Source organism: Amia ocellicauda, chromosome 10 (genome assembly GCF_036373705.1).
Source record: "Amia ocellicauda isolate fAmiCal2 chromosome 10, fAmiCal2.hap1, whole genome shotgun sequence".
NCBI classification, from domain to species: Eukaryota; Metazoa; Chordata; class Actinopteri; order Amiiformes; family Amiidae; genus Amia; species Amia ocellicauda.
The window spans coordinates 27,351,369-27,371,070 of record NC_089859.1 but is presented as its reverse complement, the minus strand read 5'-3'; the positions used below and the strand labels follow the sequence as shown (position 1 = coordinate 27,371,070).

Here is a 19,702-nt window from a genome sequence, read left to right as displayed (position 1 = left end):
GGTCATTTGCATTTAGAAAGGGGTAGTGCAGTTAAATAATTAATGTCATTTATTCAACTTCATTCATATGTGCGAGACAACAATGCTTGACCATGACAATCCTGTGCAATGATATTCAATGAGAGTTTGCATCTTCTGGCTTTTGTTCCCATTAAGGTCCAAATCACCAAATTGGTCTGCACCCCAAAAAAATAAAAAAAATAAATCCATATTTTGGGGGCGTGTTGCTGCCAGAGGATTTTTATTTTTTTCGGTAGGGAAAAAATATATATATATAAAAATGTAGTCCAAGACCTGACATGTTTTCTGTTGAAACCCTTCTGAATGTTATCATACTGAGCACAGGTCCGTTTACGTGGCTCAATCATTGTAATGCATCTTTATGCTTAAGACCAAGGTTAAAGAAATGTGGACAGTGTCTGACACTAGCTAGTGAAACAGGGCTCACATGGTATATGAACACATTACAAGTGACTTAACCACTCATCAGAAAAGTCAGTACGGTGTCAAGCCATGTTGTGAAAGCAGGTTTTTCAGTGTAGTGGGCTTAACACTGTACTGTGCCGGAGTGGCCTGGCTGCGGCTCCTGTGGTGCGCAGCTCGAATCCTGAGCAGGCAACTCCGGCTACGCTGTTAGCATTTTGTCTGGTACATGTTTCTAATTAGTATAATTTATGGCAGCATTTTGATTTTGTTTCATAACAACACAACACAATGAAATAGATCAGGCTTTTAACCAAAAACGATTCGCAGGAGCAAAATAGTTTCAGTTCCTATTCATTTCTGTCGACTCGCGAGGTTACCCCTAAGAACTACAAAGGGTTTTGGACTACAGTTTTTTCATTTTTCTTTTATTTTTTTCTATTTTTTTATTGTTTCGAGTGGCAGCAATACACTCCTGTACAAATTTACAAACAATAGCAAAATAAATGCTTTAATTGGCTGTAACATTACCACCCATTTTGTGCAATAATTCACAGTAATACAACATAGCGTAATACAATTCACAGTGGTAAACACTGGAGCAAGCTAGTGGTGTAATGCAAGCTTTACGAACAAGGCGGAGCTTGGATTACAGTGGAAAAGACATCACTCTAAAACAATCATTACTGATACAACCCCAAATTAGCAGCCTTATATTCTACACCCCTGCAAAATAAAGCAGTTTTCCAAAGAGCAAAGACTCCTGTGTAATGCAGAATATAAAGCCAGAGAACAGTGATCCAAAAAGAAAGGCATGGTCTGGTCACTTCTGATGGAAAGCTACATTGTAGGACCACCAACAATCTGAATACTTTGAAAAGGTAGGGCTGTCAAACAGGCTTTTTGCTTCATGGTGCTGGAGGGGAAACTGAACAGGCAGAAATCTCCAATCCCCCTGATACAACTAGTAATTACTGTACATGGATCACCGGCCACAGCATTCCCATACCTAAAAATAAACACTACAACCACTGTGAAAGAAATATTAAGAAAAAAGCAGGGGGAAAAGTCGGCAACAATAAGTATGTATTAATCTTACAGTGCTTGCTTTGCAGGACACCAAGCAAGGAACTCTAAATATTTTAAATAAGGTACTGATTACAGTCATTAAAAAAGCAATACATTTTAATAATAAAATAGAATCAAATTGTGCTACAGTTATAACAAATGGGAATCAATCTTTCCTGGTCTGGAAGATCAGAGACACGAATCTCAGAGGTCTCCACTTCCAATTCTGGCCTTGCGGTTTTGTGATCTGAACAAGAAGCCTGTGGCTATTTATAACACACATACTTAAAGGGATACTTCTATATTTTTCAACGGCTCTGTTGTTTCTTGATGAAAAAAATTAAATAATGACCAACAAGGCAGGACATTTCCTGGCTGTTTCTCCTCCTAGTGGAAGAACTGATGGTCTGACATTTAGCAGAGCAGTTTTCAATATTTTAATAGCAATAAAACTCAGATTTATGACTTCTTTTTAATTTTCTTTGCCCGTTTTTTTCTTGGTGTTGATGTGGTTTCTCGACATTCCAAGGGTCTTTCCTGGCCATTACTCCAGTAGCCAATCAGAAGCCACAATTCAGGTTCTACTCTCGACAGGTTTATAAGGACTATTATTCCCATGTCCCAACCTGACACACATTTCTTTGATTTCCATGACACAAATAAAGAAAATCACACCACAGGGACTTTCGAAGCATAGTTTTAATTAAAAAGAAGCATTGAAAGAAAAAACAGTTCATCATAAATTGAATAACATCACTGACACCAACAGTCTGATCATTTCTTGAATTGCATATGGTCTTCCTTTCTAAATGAATGGATACTTGCACATTAATTTACTAAACGGCACAATCCATTAAACCCTCCACTGCTTTGGTCTCCACAGTTGTTTCCATTGGCACGGTTTTCTATGTGCATCTTACTTTTCATTGGCAGACTCGCGCTCCATGCATTTGTGGTCAGATTTTATGTGTTATGTGCACAGCAATGGCAGCTGCACATTTCAGCGATTGGAACAGTCTCCCCAGTCCAGACTGGGGTGGTGCATGAGACTAAACATGCCTGTTACCCCCTCTCGTTCAGCAGGAGTATCCTTGCTGCCTAGTGGATTCATCTTGAGGAGCAGTTGGTTCTGGGCTTTTAAAAAAAGTATTTGAATCAGGGGGGAAACACCAGGGACAAATATGTATTAAGATATAGGCATATTTTATATATAGTGTGCTGCTATTGGAAACATGGGGGAAAGGGGGTCTGGTTAATAACAAATATTAAAACCTTGTACGATTTTGCAGTACGGTTTAAAAGAGGTTTCACAAACTAACCAGACTTTTTATTTTCTTTTTTTCTTTCACTAAGTTTACGTTTTTCCTTTTCTTCAAGGTAAGGTAGAGGCGTAACACTGTCTGCTTGAAGACTGAGGTTGTTTCTTCATGGGTTCCAGGCTGATCAAACCAGCAGGCGTGTTCTTTACGCACCCACACCGCCCTTCGGGACACCTGCGCTAGCAGCTGCTCTATGTGAAGAGTCTGATGGTGGTGTCGGCTCCAGACGAGAACACCCAGGGCTGGGTGGGGTGGAAAGTCACATCCAGGACTCCCAGGTCTCTTGAGATCTCGTGGCCCTTGAGAACCTTGACTGGAACGATCAGAGGATTCTGGAGCAGATCGCTGGAGAGGAGATGGAGAGAGAACTTAGTAAGATCCAAGAGCTAAACCAGACTGGGCCTTCCTGGGCAGTTACAGTAAAGACTGTTTAAAAATAAATAAAAACAGCAAACTCCCATTACAGATAACATTGTATGCAGAAAAAGAGATGGGAAGAATTTGAAAGTTATCATACTGAGCACAGTATTTACAGATATCTTTAATTTGAAAAATAATAAATAAATAAATAAATAAATAAATGTGCTTCTTAAATGGATAAGATTTTTTGTTATGTTCACTAAAATCCTTGACAATACCGTGATCAGCATTGGCTTAAGGATGCAGTTGTCTTTTTTCCATATAGGGGCTGGATGGAAAGCAGAGGACAGGGGATTGGGAGAATAGGAAAGTCAAACTTACTTGTAGACCATGCCATGGCAGACGATCACACTGCCGTCATCGGAGGCAGAGGCAAACAGAGGGTAGTGTTTGTGGAAAGCCACACCGCGAAGAGCCTTCTTGTGATGCCTAAAATATTCAAACACACCCTATCAGACTACGGCTGGCTGAACAGAACCAAAGGGACCCCTCATTATATGCATATTAATATATCCATCCTGGAACGCTGAAAGAAATTATATTAATGCCCAAGAACAACATATGGACTATTTGCTTCAGCTGCCTATTCATGCTTAATCCTTTGTTAATACCGAGGCACGTAACTGGTATTATTCTGCAATTCACTTGTTTAAAGTATCGGATTCTCACTCACCGGAGAACCTTGTAAGGTTTTGTAGAGAGATCCAAATCAAACCATGCCATCCGGCTGTCGTAGCTTCCACAGATAACATTGTCTCCTGCAACAGACACAAAGACAGAAAAGTCAGAACACGCTTCAAGACAATGATCCCAGTGCAGGCCTCCAAGCCACAGACCCTTCACAGTCTATTTATAACACGTGGCACCTGTGGTATATTTGCGCTCTTTGTAGAACAGCAGAGCATGGCGAGGTTTAACTGCTTAAATACAAGACAAGTCACAGGGACACTGACCTGCCGGGTGGACTGCGATGCTGGAGATCCACTTGCAGTTGGCCATGAGTTTCTTGGTGAGCTCCTGCTTGATGAGGTTGTAGACGCGGACGTAGCGCTGGGTGGCCACAAAGAAGTAGGGCCGGACGGGGTGGAAGGACACGCACTGCACCAGCCCCTTGCTCTTGCGAAACGGGTTCTGAGTGCGCCGCTTGCTCAGCTGGTGGATCAGAACCTGCGTGTTGCCGTTGTCGGGCAGCACACTGGCAAAGTAGTCCCCCTTCCCATGCCATGTGACCTGCTTCACTGACTGGAGGACAGAAACAAAAACAGGATCAGAGGAACATCAGAGATCAGGAGAACGGATGGCAGCATTATACCTTAGAATAAAGAGCCTTAAAATGGGTAAAAATTCATGTAGCCCAATCTCAAGCTTCTAACAAAATTCCACATTTTCAGTTTGTCCAACATACACCTGCATTCCTGCAGACAAAGTTTCAAGACCAAATATAATACTGAACTAAGTGTTGCATTTGCCAAATCTGTTTTTTTTTATATTTTATTTCTTGTCCAAATATTTTTCATTAGAAAAAATACATTTATAAAGTATATGTGCTTTTAAATATACAATTTATGAGGAACTTAGCTTATCAACCAACAATCTTGGCAGTTGGTTACAGACCAGGAAAAATGTTAAAAGATGACTTTCTATTATTACTGCTACTACTTCCAGGGTCCCCATTGTCTCATATTTCATGTCAAATATATTTTTCCTATACTTTAATTCAAACGCATTACTAGAGGTTCCTTTATATTTTTTCCATTGGAAAAAATACCATAATCTACCCAACACAGTGCCAAACATCTTGCAGTTTCCCCAAATACAAATCATGTGAAAAGCGACAGGCCTCTTGGAAGCATTTCTTTGCTTGGTCATTCACACCAAAGTGGAATTCTGCAGGACCGACCAAGAGGTGTAAGCCCTGGATTTAATGGAGATGAGGTTTTCATCTCTGCTACCTTGAGGTGAACTGGAAGTCACTTCACTGCCCGAGTCAAGCCCACTTTGAGTGGATGTTTCAGACTCAATTCCTGGAGGGCCACAACGTCTCCCGAGCTCTGTTTCTAAGTCACCAGAATCTAAACATATATCAAACATTTGTTTACAAATATAATTCAGCAGTTCGATCAGCTGGGTAACAGATCTGAAGATGGACTGAAAAGCAGAGCAGCATACAGTCCTCTTGGATATGAGGTTGAGACCTGGTTTTGGAGTCGCTCATGCTAAAAGGAAACTGAAAACGTGTGCATGAACGCTCACCTTGGGATGCTTGATGGTGAGGCGCAGTCCTCTCTCGAAGTCCTTCCCCTCCGAGATGAGCCACTGCACGGGCTGCGGCTTGTCCTCCTCGGGCTGCTCATAGGAGGAAATGAGCTGGTCGGTGGCGCTGCACACAACTCGGTCTCCCAGGTTGGGATTCACCACCATCACGGTCTGCTCACTGCAACACAGACAAAACCGTTTGTTTAAGATATGTGAATAAAGCAATACACTACTGCAGATGCATAAAGAAAAAAAGAAAAAAGCCAAACACATTGACAATACACAATATTAATAACTTCAATTTCTATGTAAATTTAGCACCATTAGCATAGTACGGTTTTAGTTAGTAATCTAATTAAGAGCAGTCAACACATTTTACATTTTAACATGTAAATATATGCGTATGTAGACAAAAAAGAATGAGGTCACCTGTACAGTACAAAAGTCACTTTATGATATGTAGAGACAAGACTTACAAGCAGAGTGCGACTAGGCATATAGCTGGGTTGGGGTTCCATGCTATGCTTTTGACTGCTCCTTCAATTTCAATCGTCTTCATACAGCGAGCTGTGCTGACCTCCCAGAAGCGCACAGTACAGTCATCCGAGCCTGAAGTCAGCGGGAGAGAAAGCAGGAAGAGTGAGAAGCAGAACTCAATCACATGGACCAACGCAATGGCCACTAACAACATCAAACCAAGCAAGAGCAACAATCACTTTAATCCTTTAAGCAACAGAGTGGGCAGAAACTGATTTACAACACGTCTGAAGTTAGAAGAAAATCAGGTTTCAAACAAAATGTAAAGAAATGTTTAGCCATTCAACAAGGATTATGTTTGTAAGCTTAAGGAGTAACATTTGCTTTCAGAATCAACTCTTTTTGGTCATGTTAGCACTTTTTATAGAGCGCTAAAGTGTAATTAAATCAGGTAAAGTGCTGTATTTCTCCTGAGGTAGATGAGGAGAGAAGGGGAAATGCTTCCTGACCTGATCTGCTTTCTATTAGTGCTCCACCAAGGGGTGATGGGGGAATTGAAAGGGGATGAAAGACCTCTTCATACTTTGGGCTCTGATGCATGGAAGAGTAATGACACAGTCCTAAGTAACCTAGAGTGAAGCCAAATACTATTGTACCTTGAATAATTTCATAATCCAGTGTTTATACTGCGCACCTCATTACGACAAAGGCCAAATCTGGGCTTGAATCAGCACAGGATATACGTTCACAAAACACTACATTAAGAAATATGAATGCACACGGAAGGTTATTTATTGGGCCAATCTGTGTTCCTGGAGATCCCAGGGTACATCAGCTGAGTTTAAACAGACTCCTGCCTTCAAACTTCAGGCTTTCCAGTTGTCCATCAAGCATAGCTTTATATAAATAACTACAAACACGTGCCCATCTCGGGAGATTATATGGACTTCTGTGCAGAATCGTACAATACAAGACAGCAAATTAAATTAAATCAAATTAAATGTCTATTATGTACACAGAAGTGGACCCATTTGCAACAGAAAATTGGGCTTAATACATTAGGTAAAAATTCAGAAGTTTGGTAGTGTATATGTGGTTTGTTTGGGCATGATTTTTCCATCTGCTGACAAAACACTAATAATGAAAAAAACAACAGACAAGCAAATTTAAAATGTAAGATGTGCAAATGTAGTCAATTTGAAAAGCTCTGGGAGAATTATGACTAAACAGAACACATGCTATTCTACATATTCTGCTCCCCCACCTTACCACTACAGATTAGGGGCAAAAGTGCAACAGATTTCTATGAATAACTTCACATTTCCCCATTAATATTACAAGTTATGAAGGGTGTAAACTAACTCAGCAAATGGCTTTGATAAAGACTTTTCATATATCTTGGCAATTTCTCCCATTCATCTCTGTGAAATTCCCTTTATTTGCAACATGCAACTCATTATAACTTATCAAAAGCCCCGCTCTCCCTCTCTAGGCTTATAATGAGGAGGGTTATTAACCACAAGAGAACATGGCCACAGATGTAATCAAGGCTACTTTACTTTAGCAACAAAGCACTACTAAAATAACAATTTATACCTGGACGCCTCTTATAAAAAAAAGTATATAAAAAAAAAAAAAAAAAAAAAAAACATGAAAAAGCTTGGCTTACTTGTGCACGCAGTCTTTGAGGGTGGAGTGTAATAACTTGAAAACCATAATCACTTTTTAAGTATTAAGCGCTTTCACGACAGATATAGAAAAAGGAACTACTCATAAGGTTGTGTCCCGTTGGTGGTTTAAAAATCCTGTCTGGCACGCATAGCTGCGGTAAGCAATGGAAATGCACAGGGAATTACCATTAGGGCACAATTAAAAGATGATCGGTTACAAAGGCAGGCAGTTATGGAGCAAAAGTAGCTAAATATATGTGTCTAAGATGGTCAAGACTTAAGCCCCTCTCATCCCCTGCAAAACCGTTCGCTCAACAGCTTTCCGACACAGATTTTATGCTTAGCCTCTGGAAAATATGAAAACTTGAATTAAAAAAATATATATATATACACACACACACACATACACACCAAATTTATGGTCTTTCATCAAGCATGCTGTGGTTTTGTGTTGTAAAGTTTTTTTTCCACTGTTTATTTTCAATTTAGCCTTTTCTATTTTACAGCCTTTCACAAACACAGTGTAATGATTTTAAACCACCAAAAGCCACACTGGCTTACATCCAAGAGAGTGAACCAGTGTTTCAGATTTTTCAGCAGGAAAAACTTTTACGGAGGTCAACAGGAACAGAAGAAAGAAGCTAGTATCTGACACATTAAGATAGTTTCAAACAAATTTGTAGTGAATTTGGTCCTGTGCCCATGACAGAAGTATCAAGCATTGCTGGATACATCAGGTAGTAATATGAATAAATATCAAATGGAAGTATTGAAAGTTAGAAGACTATTTCTCTGTTAATATGACTTGCATTGCCTAAATGACAGATTGGATCATTTAGTGCATATATCAGACATGGTTGATTGGTAGGGACACATGCAATCTTATTCCATTACCTGGTCAAATTAGTTTTCAATTCAGCATTTGAAGAGCACTTGTGTTTTCTGATTTGGCTATTTAGAAATGTCACCTCATAGGACAACAAATTGGCGAGTCTTGTATCACTCAATATACTAATTCTCTAGGGGCTGTCGACAGCTATTTTTACTATGGGAAAGAATACTTTATTACTGCTTTAATATATTTTATAGCAAGACAATGAGTGGCCACAACTATAGTGGTTTCTCTTCTAGGGTTTATAAAGTCCTTTGTTATGGAAGACTTACAAATATTGCCACTAAACTGATGCCAGCTCCTCTTAAAAGATTTTGCCACTTGTCACCGTCTGTTTCACATACGATCACTCAGTACGAACAACAGAAACCGCTGCCCTTTGTTTTCTGCACATTGTTCATTTGATTACCTACACCACTAAATTCAAGTCATCTGTACAAATATGACCACATTTTCAAGTCTTAAAATATATAATTATATTTCTCTTTCTTTGGAAATAGCTTAACCGAGGTTAAAGTCATGCAAAGTCATGCAAAGCCAGCTTTGATTTTCAGTAGTAACTTCTGAAAATGATCCCACATTTGATCTGTGGCCAATTTGAGATTCCAGCCCTGTCCCTTAAAATAACAAGTAGTGGGGTTCCTTTGAATATGCCGTGTTCCTGCAACTGTTTAAGTACTGTGCTTGTAATTTCTCTCTTTGTAGACTTCCTTTCGTTAACACCCAGTTTTGTACACTTTGGACTTTCCAATCCACAACAAAGACCTTTGTCAAGATGGCAAGTCATTGACTGTGGGTTTGTGCAGAAAGGCGTGTTCTCTGATCACTAATGGGGAGAAAAAAAAAAATCAAATGCTTGGCTTTTGGCTTCCATCCATGATCATGCCATTGCCCATGACAACCTGTGCACAAGATGAAGATGGAAGAGAGTCATTTTCTCCAATCCACGAGTGACATTTAAGTTATAGTGGAGAGATCTTTCCAAGGGAGGAAAAAAAAGTTCTACCATCTGCAGTGATCATTCTGATCATAAAACTTTTTTTTTTTTTTTTTTTTTTTTTTTTTTTTTTTACAGAACACTGGAAAACAATAATACTGTGTTCTTTCCCCATTTAACCTAGGCCCTTTTCTGTCCGTGGTGGTAAATCTGAGCACTACAGACTTCTGTTTTCTTGGAAAACAAGGGTTGGATTTTTAATACAAACAGACGCCAGTGTAACTTCATCTCCACCGTTTTTGGAAAAGAGAGAATACGTACTACATCTTAATTTGTATTCTGCTACACAAACCCACACTATGAACCACAATTGTTTACAGTCCCCGGGAGGTAACTTTAGTGTTTCAAGTTTTTGGATGCTAGCAATGAAGAAAAACATTTCTAAATGGTTGTTGCAAAATGTGGGGTAGTACAATATATAATATGTATTAATTTACTACAAAACAACATTTTTGCAGTCATCTTATGTGAAATTAAAAAGTGAACTCATGTCTGGGTCTAATATCTTCCATACAGCTTCTAAATGAGTGTTCACTGTTCTGCAACAAACCTGGGAACAATAGCTGTTTTCCTTTTCTTTATTAAACTAATTGCATGCATGCACTTCATTTAAAGCACAACATATTTTTGGAGATTAAATCAATTGCATAAAGAACCGGTATGATGTTCTATAAACTGTTCCAAAATGTGACCTGTGGTAGTTTATTAACTGTTCCTCTAGACCAATAATGTCAACCCCTGCCCTTGTCTTTGAATTATGTTTATTACAGGAAGGGCTTGTAAAATTAATACATTTAATACCGGAGATCAAAAAACAAAACCCCAATGCAATGGTCTGATTTCCTTAAGGAAAGGTATAAAGAATGAATTGGAGGACTGCAAAATTGACCCTTGACATTTGTTCTAAAGTGACTGATTCAACTTACAGCCGTAAGATAGGGGTTCATACTGGGGAGCTAAGACTGAACCACATTACCACTAGCCAGTAACTGCAGTAAGCCTGACAATCACAAATTACTGATAGAACTGGCGAGGGCCTGGAGCCAGAACTCTATTACAAAAAAACCTCTTCGGAACAATGCATTTCATACAGCTAAATTAACTAAATCATTTGTTTTGACTATTAAAAGTATAAATCCAAAACTTGGATATAAAAATACTCCAAGTTCAGCCAAAAGGTGATTGATATATGCCTCAGTTATCCGCCCCTCCCCCTACAACCCCTTTTCTGTGCATTATGATAATCATATGAATGGTGTTCTTGTCCTTCTTTTCAAACTGTGAAAAATCACAATCGGTAATGTTCTATAAAAGATTTTTAATTTTATATTAAGCCGTCACCTAAAGCAATCTCCCATAAGCTTGGTTTAATCAGCTCTTTATCATAGCATACATAGCAGCCTAAGGCCTAGTCTTGTTACTTTATTTTCCATAAATGTTGCCTAAAACTACATTGTCAAAAAGTGTGATGTTGACATAGGCGGGGAGAAAAATAACCTGAAATCCCCTCCTGGCCACAACACTGCAACTAATTTCTGAGGGCAAAAGCCAATTGTCTCATTTCTGCAAGCAGCACAGTCTCAATCACAGCAAGATACTGTGAAGGCTGTGGGTGAGCAGATTACAATTATGAGCCGATTATTTTCCGATTAGCAATACAGACAGGAGGGAAAAAAAACAAACTAAAAACATATGTTCAGATGAAAGAAAAAAAGTCACGGTACAAGAAAGCCTTCACACACACAGGACAGCTTTAGGACAGCACCCCGTCCACTGAAACTGAAACTGCATCCTAGCACTCGAAACACATCAGCCTCTATTTGAAACGGATTATGAATAGGAACTATTTAAAAAAAATTACATGTAATTTGTCTATTACCATACCTATTCTAGTTCAATCCTTCATTCTTGTTCCATTGATTCTGCATTCTGCCACAGATATGTTAGTGGTTAGAAATGTTGGCACACACAGCTGAACAGAGTCTAAGGTGGCACTGCATCGTTGGTACACTGTTTATTTTAACTTCCAAAGTCAAACCCACAAGGGTGATTTTGTAAACCATTTGAACATTTACAACCTGCATTAAGGGTTTTCATATTGTTTCCTGATGTGGCTCACAGTAAGATTAGGCTGCCAAAACTATTAAAAAAAAAAAAGACCAAGAAGTTTCATTTGGGGGAAAGGGGACAGAGTCTAATTCTTTATTTATTTAAAGTGTGCCCACAAGTAATTTTACCCACAAGGCATCTGCCTCCTCCTCTCCATCCACTCGGAATGGATCACTTGTTTTTGAAGATTAATCTCCGTTTTAAAGCCAAACGCATGACATCACGGCTGGCACTGTGCAGCTGATATAACCGGCCAGTTAGCTACTGCTTAAATTACAACAAGCCACAAGACCTGATCTATTGAAGAGCCTTGAGCTTTTAAAAATAAAATCACAGTGAAGTCTTGCCCACATCAAAGAGGAGCGACCTCTGCACTCACCCGAGACCAGCCACTGCCCACTGGGGGACACGCTGATGCATCGCACCAAGTTGGAGTGGCCGCGGTAGACCTGGGAAAGAAGGAAGAATGTATAAACAATTAGCTAAAGGTGCCAAGCACATTAGTGTGAGGTTTATTACATAGTTAAAATAAAGTGGTTGTATGAGAGAGGAAAGACAAAGAGAGAGAGAAAGGGCAAACAAAGAGAGAAGGGGGAGAGTAAAAGAGAGATAGGAGGGGGAGTGCAAAAAGAGAGAGAGGGGGAATCCTGGACCATAGAAACTCACAGGTGTCCGAGCACACCAGGATTTAAAAGGGGGAAACCATCTTCATGAATTTTTAAAAGCTCCAATTAAAGGACTTCAGTCAGTACACATGGAAACCATCAGCAGCACTGTTTTGGGGCTTTAGAATTGAATATGCACTCTAAGCAAATGTTCAAAGTTGTCCGAGATTCGAAGCCCCTTCGAGTTTAGACTTTAGACTGACATAGATCCATGGCCATTTTTGTGATAAAACAAACATTGAAAAATACAGTTTCCAAATATACAATTAAAGTGGAAGAAAGGGGATTGGTCAAGGATTGTACTTCTAATGACCGATACCATAGCGTGAGCTGCATCTTTTGACCTTTATCTTTGCAAAGAGACACTCTTCCCACTACATTACTCTTTCTGATGAGGTCATTTCCACATTTAAAAACTTAACATTACCAGGGGGAGACTGCCCTGAAATAGATCATCTGAAAGCAAATGATTTACAGAGCTGTGAACAAAAGAGTTCAATGTGTGAAGTTACAGTCCCGGGAAGAATAGCTGTACCAGTGACTGTGTGGTGGGGAATGGCTGCAGATCCTTTGGCTTTGGTAACTTGGGAATCAAGTCTTCTGGATCCACGTTGACCTGAAATTCAAGACCAGAAATAATCAGAAACTTCTTGGGACAAAATTAATGACCTGTGTGTGCAATTATCTGTTCCAAGCAGTGCACTTGGTTTCAACTCTGCAGCATAAATGTCTCTTCAATCTACACAAGCATTAAATAATATGCTCTCTCTCCGAGGTTTTATAGAGGACACTGACCCTCATCTTGCGCTGTCGGGGGCAAAGGTAGAGGTCCAGGCAGCGCTCAAAACGCTCGTGGATGAAGCGGGAGAAGGCAGGGACAGATCTCAGACAGGAGAATTTCTGAGGGAGGATGTTCAACTTCCTCTCCACTGGATCCTGCTGCTCCCATGCCAGTTTCTGAGGAGAGAGAGAGTTTAACAGACTGACAAATACAGATTGATTACTTTTTCAAAATGTACAAGGATACTTTAGAATAGGGGATAAAATGTCCATGAGTTGTACTTTGTCCAACCTTCACTCAAACAGAAACCTTTTGGGGTGCAGACACAGAGTTCACATTTTAAGAATTTTAAACCTTTTTTCCCCCCCTTTAGGTTTTACACATTTTCTAACCATCTAAAGGAGGTTTTCTTTCAGTAATATTGTTTTTGAAAGTCACAGTATGGAGACATGCCTTCACATAGAGGTTGCATAGAACAGTTGGCGAAATTGGCGAAAGACTCAAATATTCAAATCGGCTCAGCATTTAAAGAGAAATTGGGACCACTGGGCATTCCATGCGCAACCAAAGATGGCGGGCAGATGGATGCAGCGTTTCCTGGGATTATCTACAGTTTGCGGGAAAGCACATAGTAGTCGAGCAATACTATAAAAAAGGAAAACTTGACTGCTTTTATAAATAATGCCCATCGGCATGTTCCCCAGGGATGGAGAGGTTGTGGACCACTTTACCTCCTCCTCGGTGAGAAGATACTCGGGGGGAGGGTTGTAGGACTCCTCGTGTCCGGGCAGTTTGAGCTTTGGCGCTGGGACATGCATCTTGTGTCGCCCCAGGATAGCGTTGGGATCCTCCTTGGCCCACAGATCATAGTACTGTGGAGTGCTGTCCTTGGGCCTGCGAGGTTTGATCCAGCCCATCTTTATAGCATGGACCAGCTTGGACACCTGGACATCACGCACAGATAGAGACATGGTTACCAGTGAGAGAGAGCGGACAATTTAATATGACAAAGCACTGGAATAGAAAAGGGGAGGACTGGTTCTGATTATAGCTTCCAATTTATGTTCTATTCATAATTACAAAAATGATTAATAGTTGTAATTAATAATATAGACTTAACAGTTGAGTATCACTTATGTTTAAATCAACAGTCATTTTAAATGTAGATCTAATATCTACTAACTGTTAATAAATCGTATTTATAAAAATATTAATTTTGACGGTGGTATAATTTCCTACAACATTTAATATTTTCTTGGATTAAAGTACAGGTCTGTTCTGTAGGATACCATTCACGAAGTGCATTGTTGAAAGAAAAAACAATACAATTTACAATGCCAAAAATATTGGCACACAGCTCAAAAAATATGAAGTCATCAAATGTATAAGAGCTAATCTAAAACTGAAGTGAACCACGTAAAGATTCATTTAAGTTTCCTCATGAATGTCTTATTTTATAAAATGGAAAAAAAAATATGAACAAGTAATAGCAAGATTGACATGATATCTATACACACACATTTCTTCTGCCACTGTCAGAGGGGGGAAAACCCTGCAATTTCATTTTCAATTGGGGCTCTAATTTCTTTAAGCTTTCAATTTTAAAGCCCCATTATTACAGAATTTCACCTCCGCTTCCACTTTGAAAACTATGTGGGAATCATTACTTCTAATACTAGACATATGGGAGCAGTTATGATTCAAATTGGTTGAAACATGAAAATTATGTATCATTCAAGGCTTATTTATGGTGACTATAAATATCAATTTTCAACATTTTCAAAAATCATAAAAAAACACCATGCAAGTGTGCCTGTATCTTCTCAAGCAGACTGCTTTCACATCTGAAACAGAAAATTAAATACAATGGCCTGTACAATATGCAGTCTACAGCAGGGAAGGAGCATCATTTTGGACATTTTTGAGCTTATAAAGCCTCTGGTAAGGACTGGCTTTGCTCTTGCTAAATTTCTGACTGTAAATTTAGCAAGCCAGCTAAGCAAAGGTTAAGCTTTCACAGAAGGCTTGCAGAACACAATTCAAACCCTTGTTAGTCTGGCTCATATTAGCTGATATTTCGTATTTGGTAACAGCACAATAATACAGCTTCAGTGCAGAACATGTTTGTATTTTCAGCCAAATGCATCACTGCAGCTTTAAAGTGCTTTTACCAATCTTCCAGTATAAATTATAATAATATAAGCATCTTTGTTCTCATTAATGTTTTTTGTTTAATCAAATAAGAGCTTGTTTATGTTGTGTAGTCATTCTTGATTTCACATACAGTGAGTGTTATATCCTGCTGCTGTAAAACTGAAGTACTAGATAGATTTCCATTATTCTAAAAGTTTGAATTTGTGTTACAGTTAAAAATACAGATTCAGGAGTGGGCAACCTAGGTCATATTCGCAGAGTGAATGAAAACATTTCAATAAAACACTTGGTGAAAAAGAAACCCACGCTTTGACCATGTTGATAACTAGTGCTATTGCTTTCAAAATGTATGTTGTGCTAAATGTTCTTTTGTTTTTTGTTTTTTCTGGAAGGTATTGAGGAAGATTAACAGAATGGCAGAATGGTTTCCATGAAAGCATCTCACCTTCTCCTTCTCAATGAGGGAGGGGATGAAGCTTCGCTTGTCCTCTGGTCGGTTGGTCACTGGGTGGATCATCGTCTCGTGAGAGAAAAAGTCAACATAGGGCTGTGGGAGGAAAAAAGTGAGAGAGGGATTTAGAAATTGATTTAAATGCATTTAGATGCAGTTATTAGCATTCCTAAACCCCCATGTGATGCATCTCAGGTCAAGCTGGAAGGAACAGAAAGACTCCACACAGCCTCAGGCAGCTGGACTGGAACATGTCATGTTCACCTAATCTTATCCCGAATAGACCAAACAAAAATGAAATTATAAAGAAAGCAGCTTTAGTATAAGTTTGTGAAAAAACAATGGGGGTGAGAATAGAACACTGCAGAAACATTGCTTTCGTTGCAGGTCAGACCTTTAAGCAAGTGCATATAGGGCACATGGTGAACCATTAAAGTTTTATTGGGGGGGGGAAAAAAAAGCATCCCCCCTTTAGAAATATGCAGTTTATACATGTAAGAATTATTGTTTGATTTTTAATAACTTCAAATTAAGTTTTAAGAGTGTTTTGAGCCGTTTCAGCCCTCTGATGTTTGAATCATGTTTCCGTTAACTAAGAAATGTAAGCTGGTTACAACCAGCAATAATGTTAATGAAAGTGGAGTAATTATTCCAATCATGCAGATGACACAATCTAACCACTTTTATATTTGCTTATAAATCTAAATTACAATGTTTCTCTGTAGTAACTCCTCTGTTTTCCCAAACAAACCCATTTCACTGAAATTCTTTAACAATAAAAAAATAATCTCTCAAAGCTGGGAATAACGTTAATGCCTTAAACTCTTTTGTTATTGGGAAGGGCAGACTGGGGATGGGTCGCAATGGGACAACAGGAGGTTTCATGTTCCATGCCGAAAATACACTCAAAAACGGAATACAAAATAAACCGATTCAGATTTAAAATATATTGCATTTCCAGCCCTATATTGTTTTTGCTGACAATATCTATTCCTTGACAACATGTGACTAACTCTATACCAGAAAGTATCATGTGTTTTATTGTATGCCTCCCATATCTACTACAAAGGTTTAGCTGCACTGTCAGTAAGTCATTAGTGGTGAGGCATGGCCACTGTAAAGTTATGTGGTCGAGTGGTGTAGAAGTAGGCATACCAAAGCCAAGATAAAGTGCAAAGAGGTGGGGGTTTATTGAGGTGCAGACTGCTGAAGTGGGAGGGGGGAAGCAACCAAAATAAAACAATGACAAGATAACTATTGTTAATTCTCCTAAATATTTAACCATATACTTCCAATAAAATGACCAGGAATCATTAGCAGAATTTGATATATTGCACTGCTCACATGCGCGTCCTACTAACACTCAACATACCCAATTATGTTGCCATCTCTCATAGAATGAGGACCAAGAGAGCTTACAAGGAGTTTTTGACCCATAACTCCTCCCATGGGTGAATCAATCGCTTACATGGAACAGTGCCTATTTGACAGGTTTACCTCATACTGGTTGAAGTTGGGATCCCCAAACTGTCCTTTCTGCAGACGATGCACAAGGTCCACTTGTTCATCAGAGAGACGGATATCAGTCCCTGTCATCTTATCGTGCACTGTGCGCCTGGGAAACATAGGAATATGGAATAAGAAAGCTTTCACTAACTTTGTCAACCCCCTCTGGATAAACAAGTATATTGAAGGTGCCACTGACCTAATCCAATGGCCTCACTGGCTTGGCTTGCTCAGCGAAGCTTCATTTTGAAACAGTGCATCATAGCCTCCCCCTAATAATCTGTGATCCATTTCAGAATGAAAATGAAACGTACAGAGGCCTGTGAATGAAGAACCTTAAACATTAGCGGCAGTTTCTCACCAGTAATCTGGATTGTCCATCTTTTCCAGAAACTCATCCAGCTCATCTTTGTTTCTGATTGGCTTAAATATCTTCTTGCCATCCAGATCATAGCCGATGTGGGGATAATCCTTATACCATTCCATAGGAATATTTCCAACAGTGTTGCGGATATCCTGAACAAGGGAAAAAGGAACAAACACTTCATTAAATGATTAGTTAAAAAAAAAAAAATACAGCAAAAAGAGCTGCCATGTTTCTCTCAAGTACTGAATATACACCAAGTTGGGCACACCAGGCAGAAATAATTGCTTTCACTCAAATAGCCTGTTCCTCTCCCTACTGCACACCAGATTAACTGCTATGTTTTCTTTACTCTTTTACAAAGTTCTGTTTTTTGGCTGCAAATGGTTTTCAGTCATCAGAATTTTCTTTGCTGAAAGTCAGTGCTTGGATTATGGTTTAAGGCCTGTGTTGATTTTCTATGACTAGTAAGTTGCAAGGTTTCCATAGCAAATCCCTCACTTCCAGGCTGGCGTTATTCAGCCCAACACAAAGTATGCTTGCGGTGTTGCATTGTGTGACTAATTAGTCCTAGAAATGCAATACAGGCACTGGAAACTTTTGATATCAAAACTAAACATAACTAATACAGATATGGAATACTGAAGGAACTCTTATAAGTTTCTGCTTTCATTTTCAAACCCTAGACGACACCTGAAAACAATCTGAATAAAATCAACCCTGCCACATCCAATAATTCGGGGCAAGTAGTGTACATGCTTATTCACATTTCACTGGTGTTACCTCCCAGAAACCAGCAGGGAATGGAGGGCACAGGTGGTCCATTTTAAGCATTCTTTTAATCAAAATTACAATTGTATTTGAATTCTCTCAGTTTTTATATACCTATATTAAAAAAAACTAAACCTGAACAAAAAAAAAAAAAACTACTTTAGAAAACTGGAGAATACAGACATGTCATACCAACTCAAAGTACACTGTAACTTTGTATTTACAATCTGATTCAGAAGAAACAGCAGCTTCCCATCATTGTAAACAGAATGCCTCAATAACCCCTGAATTGGGGAACATGATCTGTGGGTTTAATGGTGAGCAGGTCTGGTGCGGTGCACAAAGCCCAGTTACAAATGGCTGCTTTGTGAATCCTTCCCTGTCCCAGAGACCCAGAGCCCCATAGCGTCTGGCGTGACTCATTTCCCGTGTGAGCTCCGAGACACAGCCACCGGCAGCGCAAATGCATCAGTCTCAGAGCTCAACTGCGTCTTTGTTATAATCAGGCAGGTAGGGCGAGTTCAAGTCTGTCAGTGACCATGAATAAAATCATCTACGCTAATTTGAAATTTCCTGTCTGGAAACCCAAGCGCCTGTAAAATATATTTATATATACACTTTTTAATTTTTTTTTTTAAATAAAGGCTGCTCAGCTAGACCTACTGTGAAATGTATTCCAGAAGTGCCCCTGATCATATATAAAACATTATATCTCACCCAGCCCAGAAACCGTATCAGCGCGAAGGGAAGCAATTTTTCCGGGCAACAACATGCACCTGCCGAAGATGTCCTAAAAAACAGCTGAAAAATCAACAGCTGCCCTGTAATGGGGCCTCTAGACAACTTCTGCTGCGTTTCCAATTGTCAAGGAGAACTAGCTGAAGACCATCCGAATTTACCCATCACACCACAGCCTGAGCCGCACAGTCACACAGAGGTGCTCCTTGGCCCGTCTGTGATGACTGGAGATTTAGTTTCCAACAAAGCGGAATCACTTGCCATCATTCACACTTGCGGAGGAAGAGATGGTACACGTGCAATTATTCTGAATGATTCATAATAATAATGTTCGTAATAAATGTTTTACATTCTTTCTACAGAATGTTGACTGTTTTTACAATTATAACTGTCAGATCCACGAGCATTTCTGTCGGCGTAAGAATCTCAAAATATTTAACACCGACAACTGAGAGCTTGTAAAAAAATAAGAGTAGCAAAAATAAGAATGGTTTAGGGAGGCATTGGCAATGTGTTTACATACATTTCATTTCAAATACAGATGGAAAAAGATATTTACAAACCCCTAAAACACTGCAGAAAACCTGACTCAACTCAAGCGCAGATGTTTAACTGAAGATTAATTTAACAAAACTAGTGAT

General features: G+C 39.2%; 1 protein-coding gene across 1 annotated transcript in view; it reads right to left on the bottom strand.

Moving 5' to 3' along the window:
- Positions 1-2,172: 2,172 nt before the first annotated feature.
- bop1 (BOP1 ribosomal biogenesis factor) overlaps positions 2,173-19,702 on the bottom strand; it is a 58,745-nt gene continuing 41,215 nt past the window's right edge. The window contains exons 4-16 of the mRNA XM_066715801.1: positions 17,550-17,704; positions 17,180-17,297; positions 15,677-15,778; positions 13,809-14,021; positions 13,092-13,253; positions 12,832-12,912; positions 12,011-12,080; positions 5,963-6,095; positions 5,484-5,664; positions 4,184-4,472; positions 3,904-3,988; positions 3,552-3,659; positions 2,173-3,155 (exon numbers count right to left, since the gene is read on the bottom strand). Of these exons, the coding sequence (XP_066571898.1) occupies positions 3,002-3,155; positions 3,552-3,659; positions 3,904-3,988; positions 4,184-4,472; positions 5,484-5,664; positions 5,963-6,095; positions 12,011-12,080; positions 12,832-12,912; positions 13,092-13,253; positions 13,809-14,021; positions 15,677-15,778; positions 17,180-17,297; positions 17,550-17,704 (1,851 nt within the window). The 3' untranslated portion in view covers positions 2,173-3,001. The remainder of the gene's footprint in view (positions 3,156-3,551; positions 3,660-3,903; positions 3,989-4,183; positions 4,473-5,483; positions 5,665-5,962; positions 6,096-12,010; positions 12,081-12,831; positions 12,913-13,091; positions 13,254-13,808; positions 14,022-15,676; positions 15,779-17,179; positions 17,298-17,549; positions 17,705-19,702) is intronic.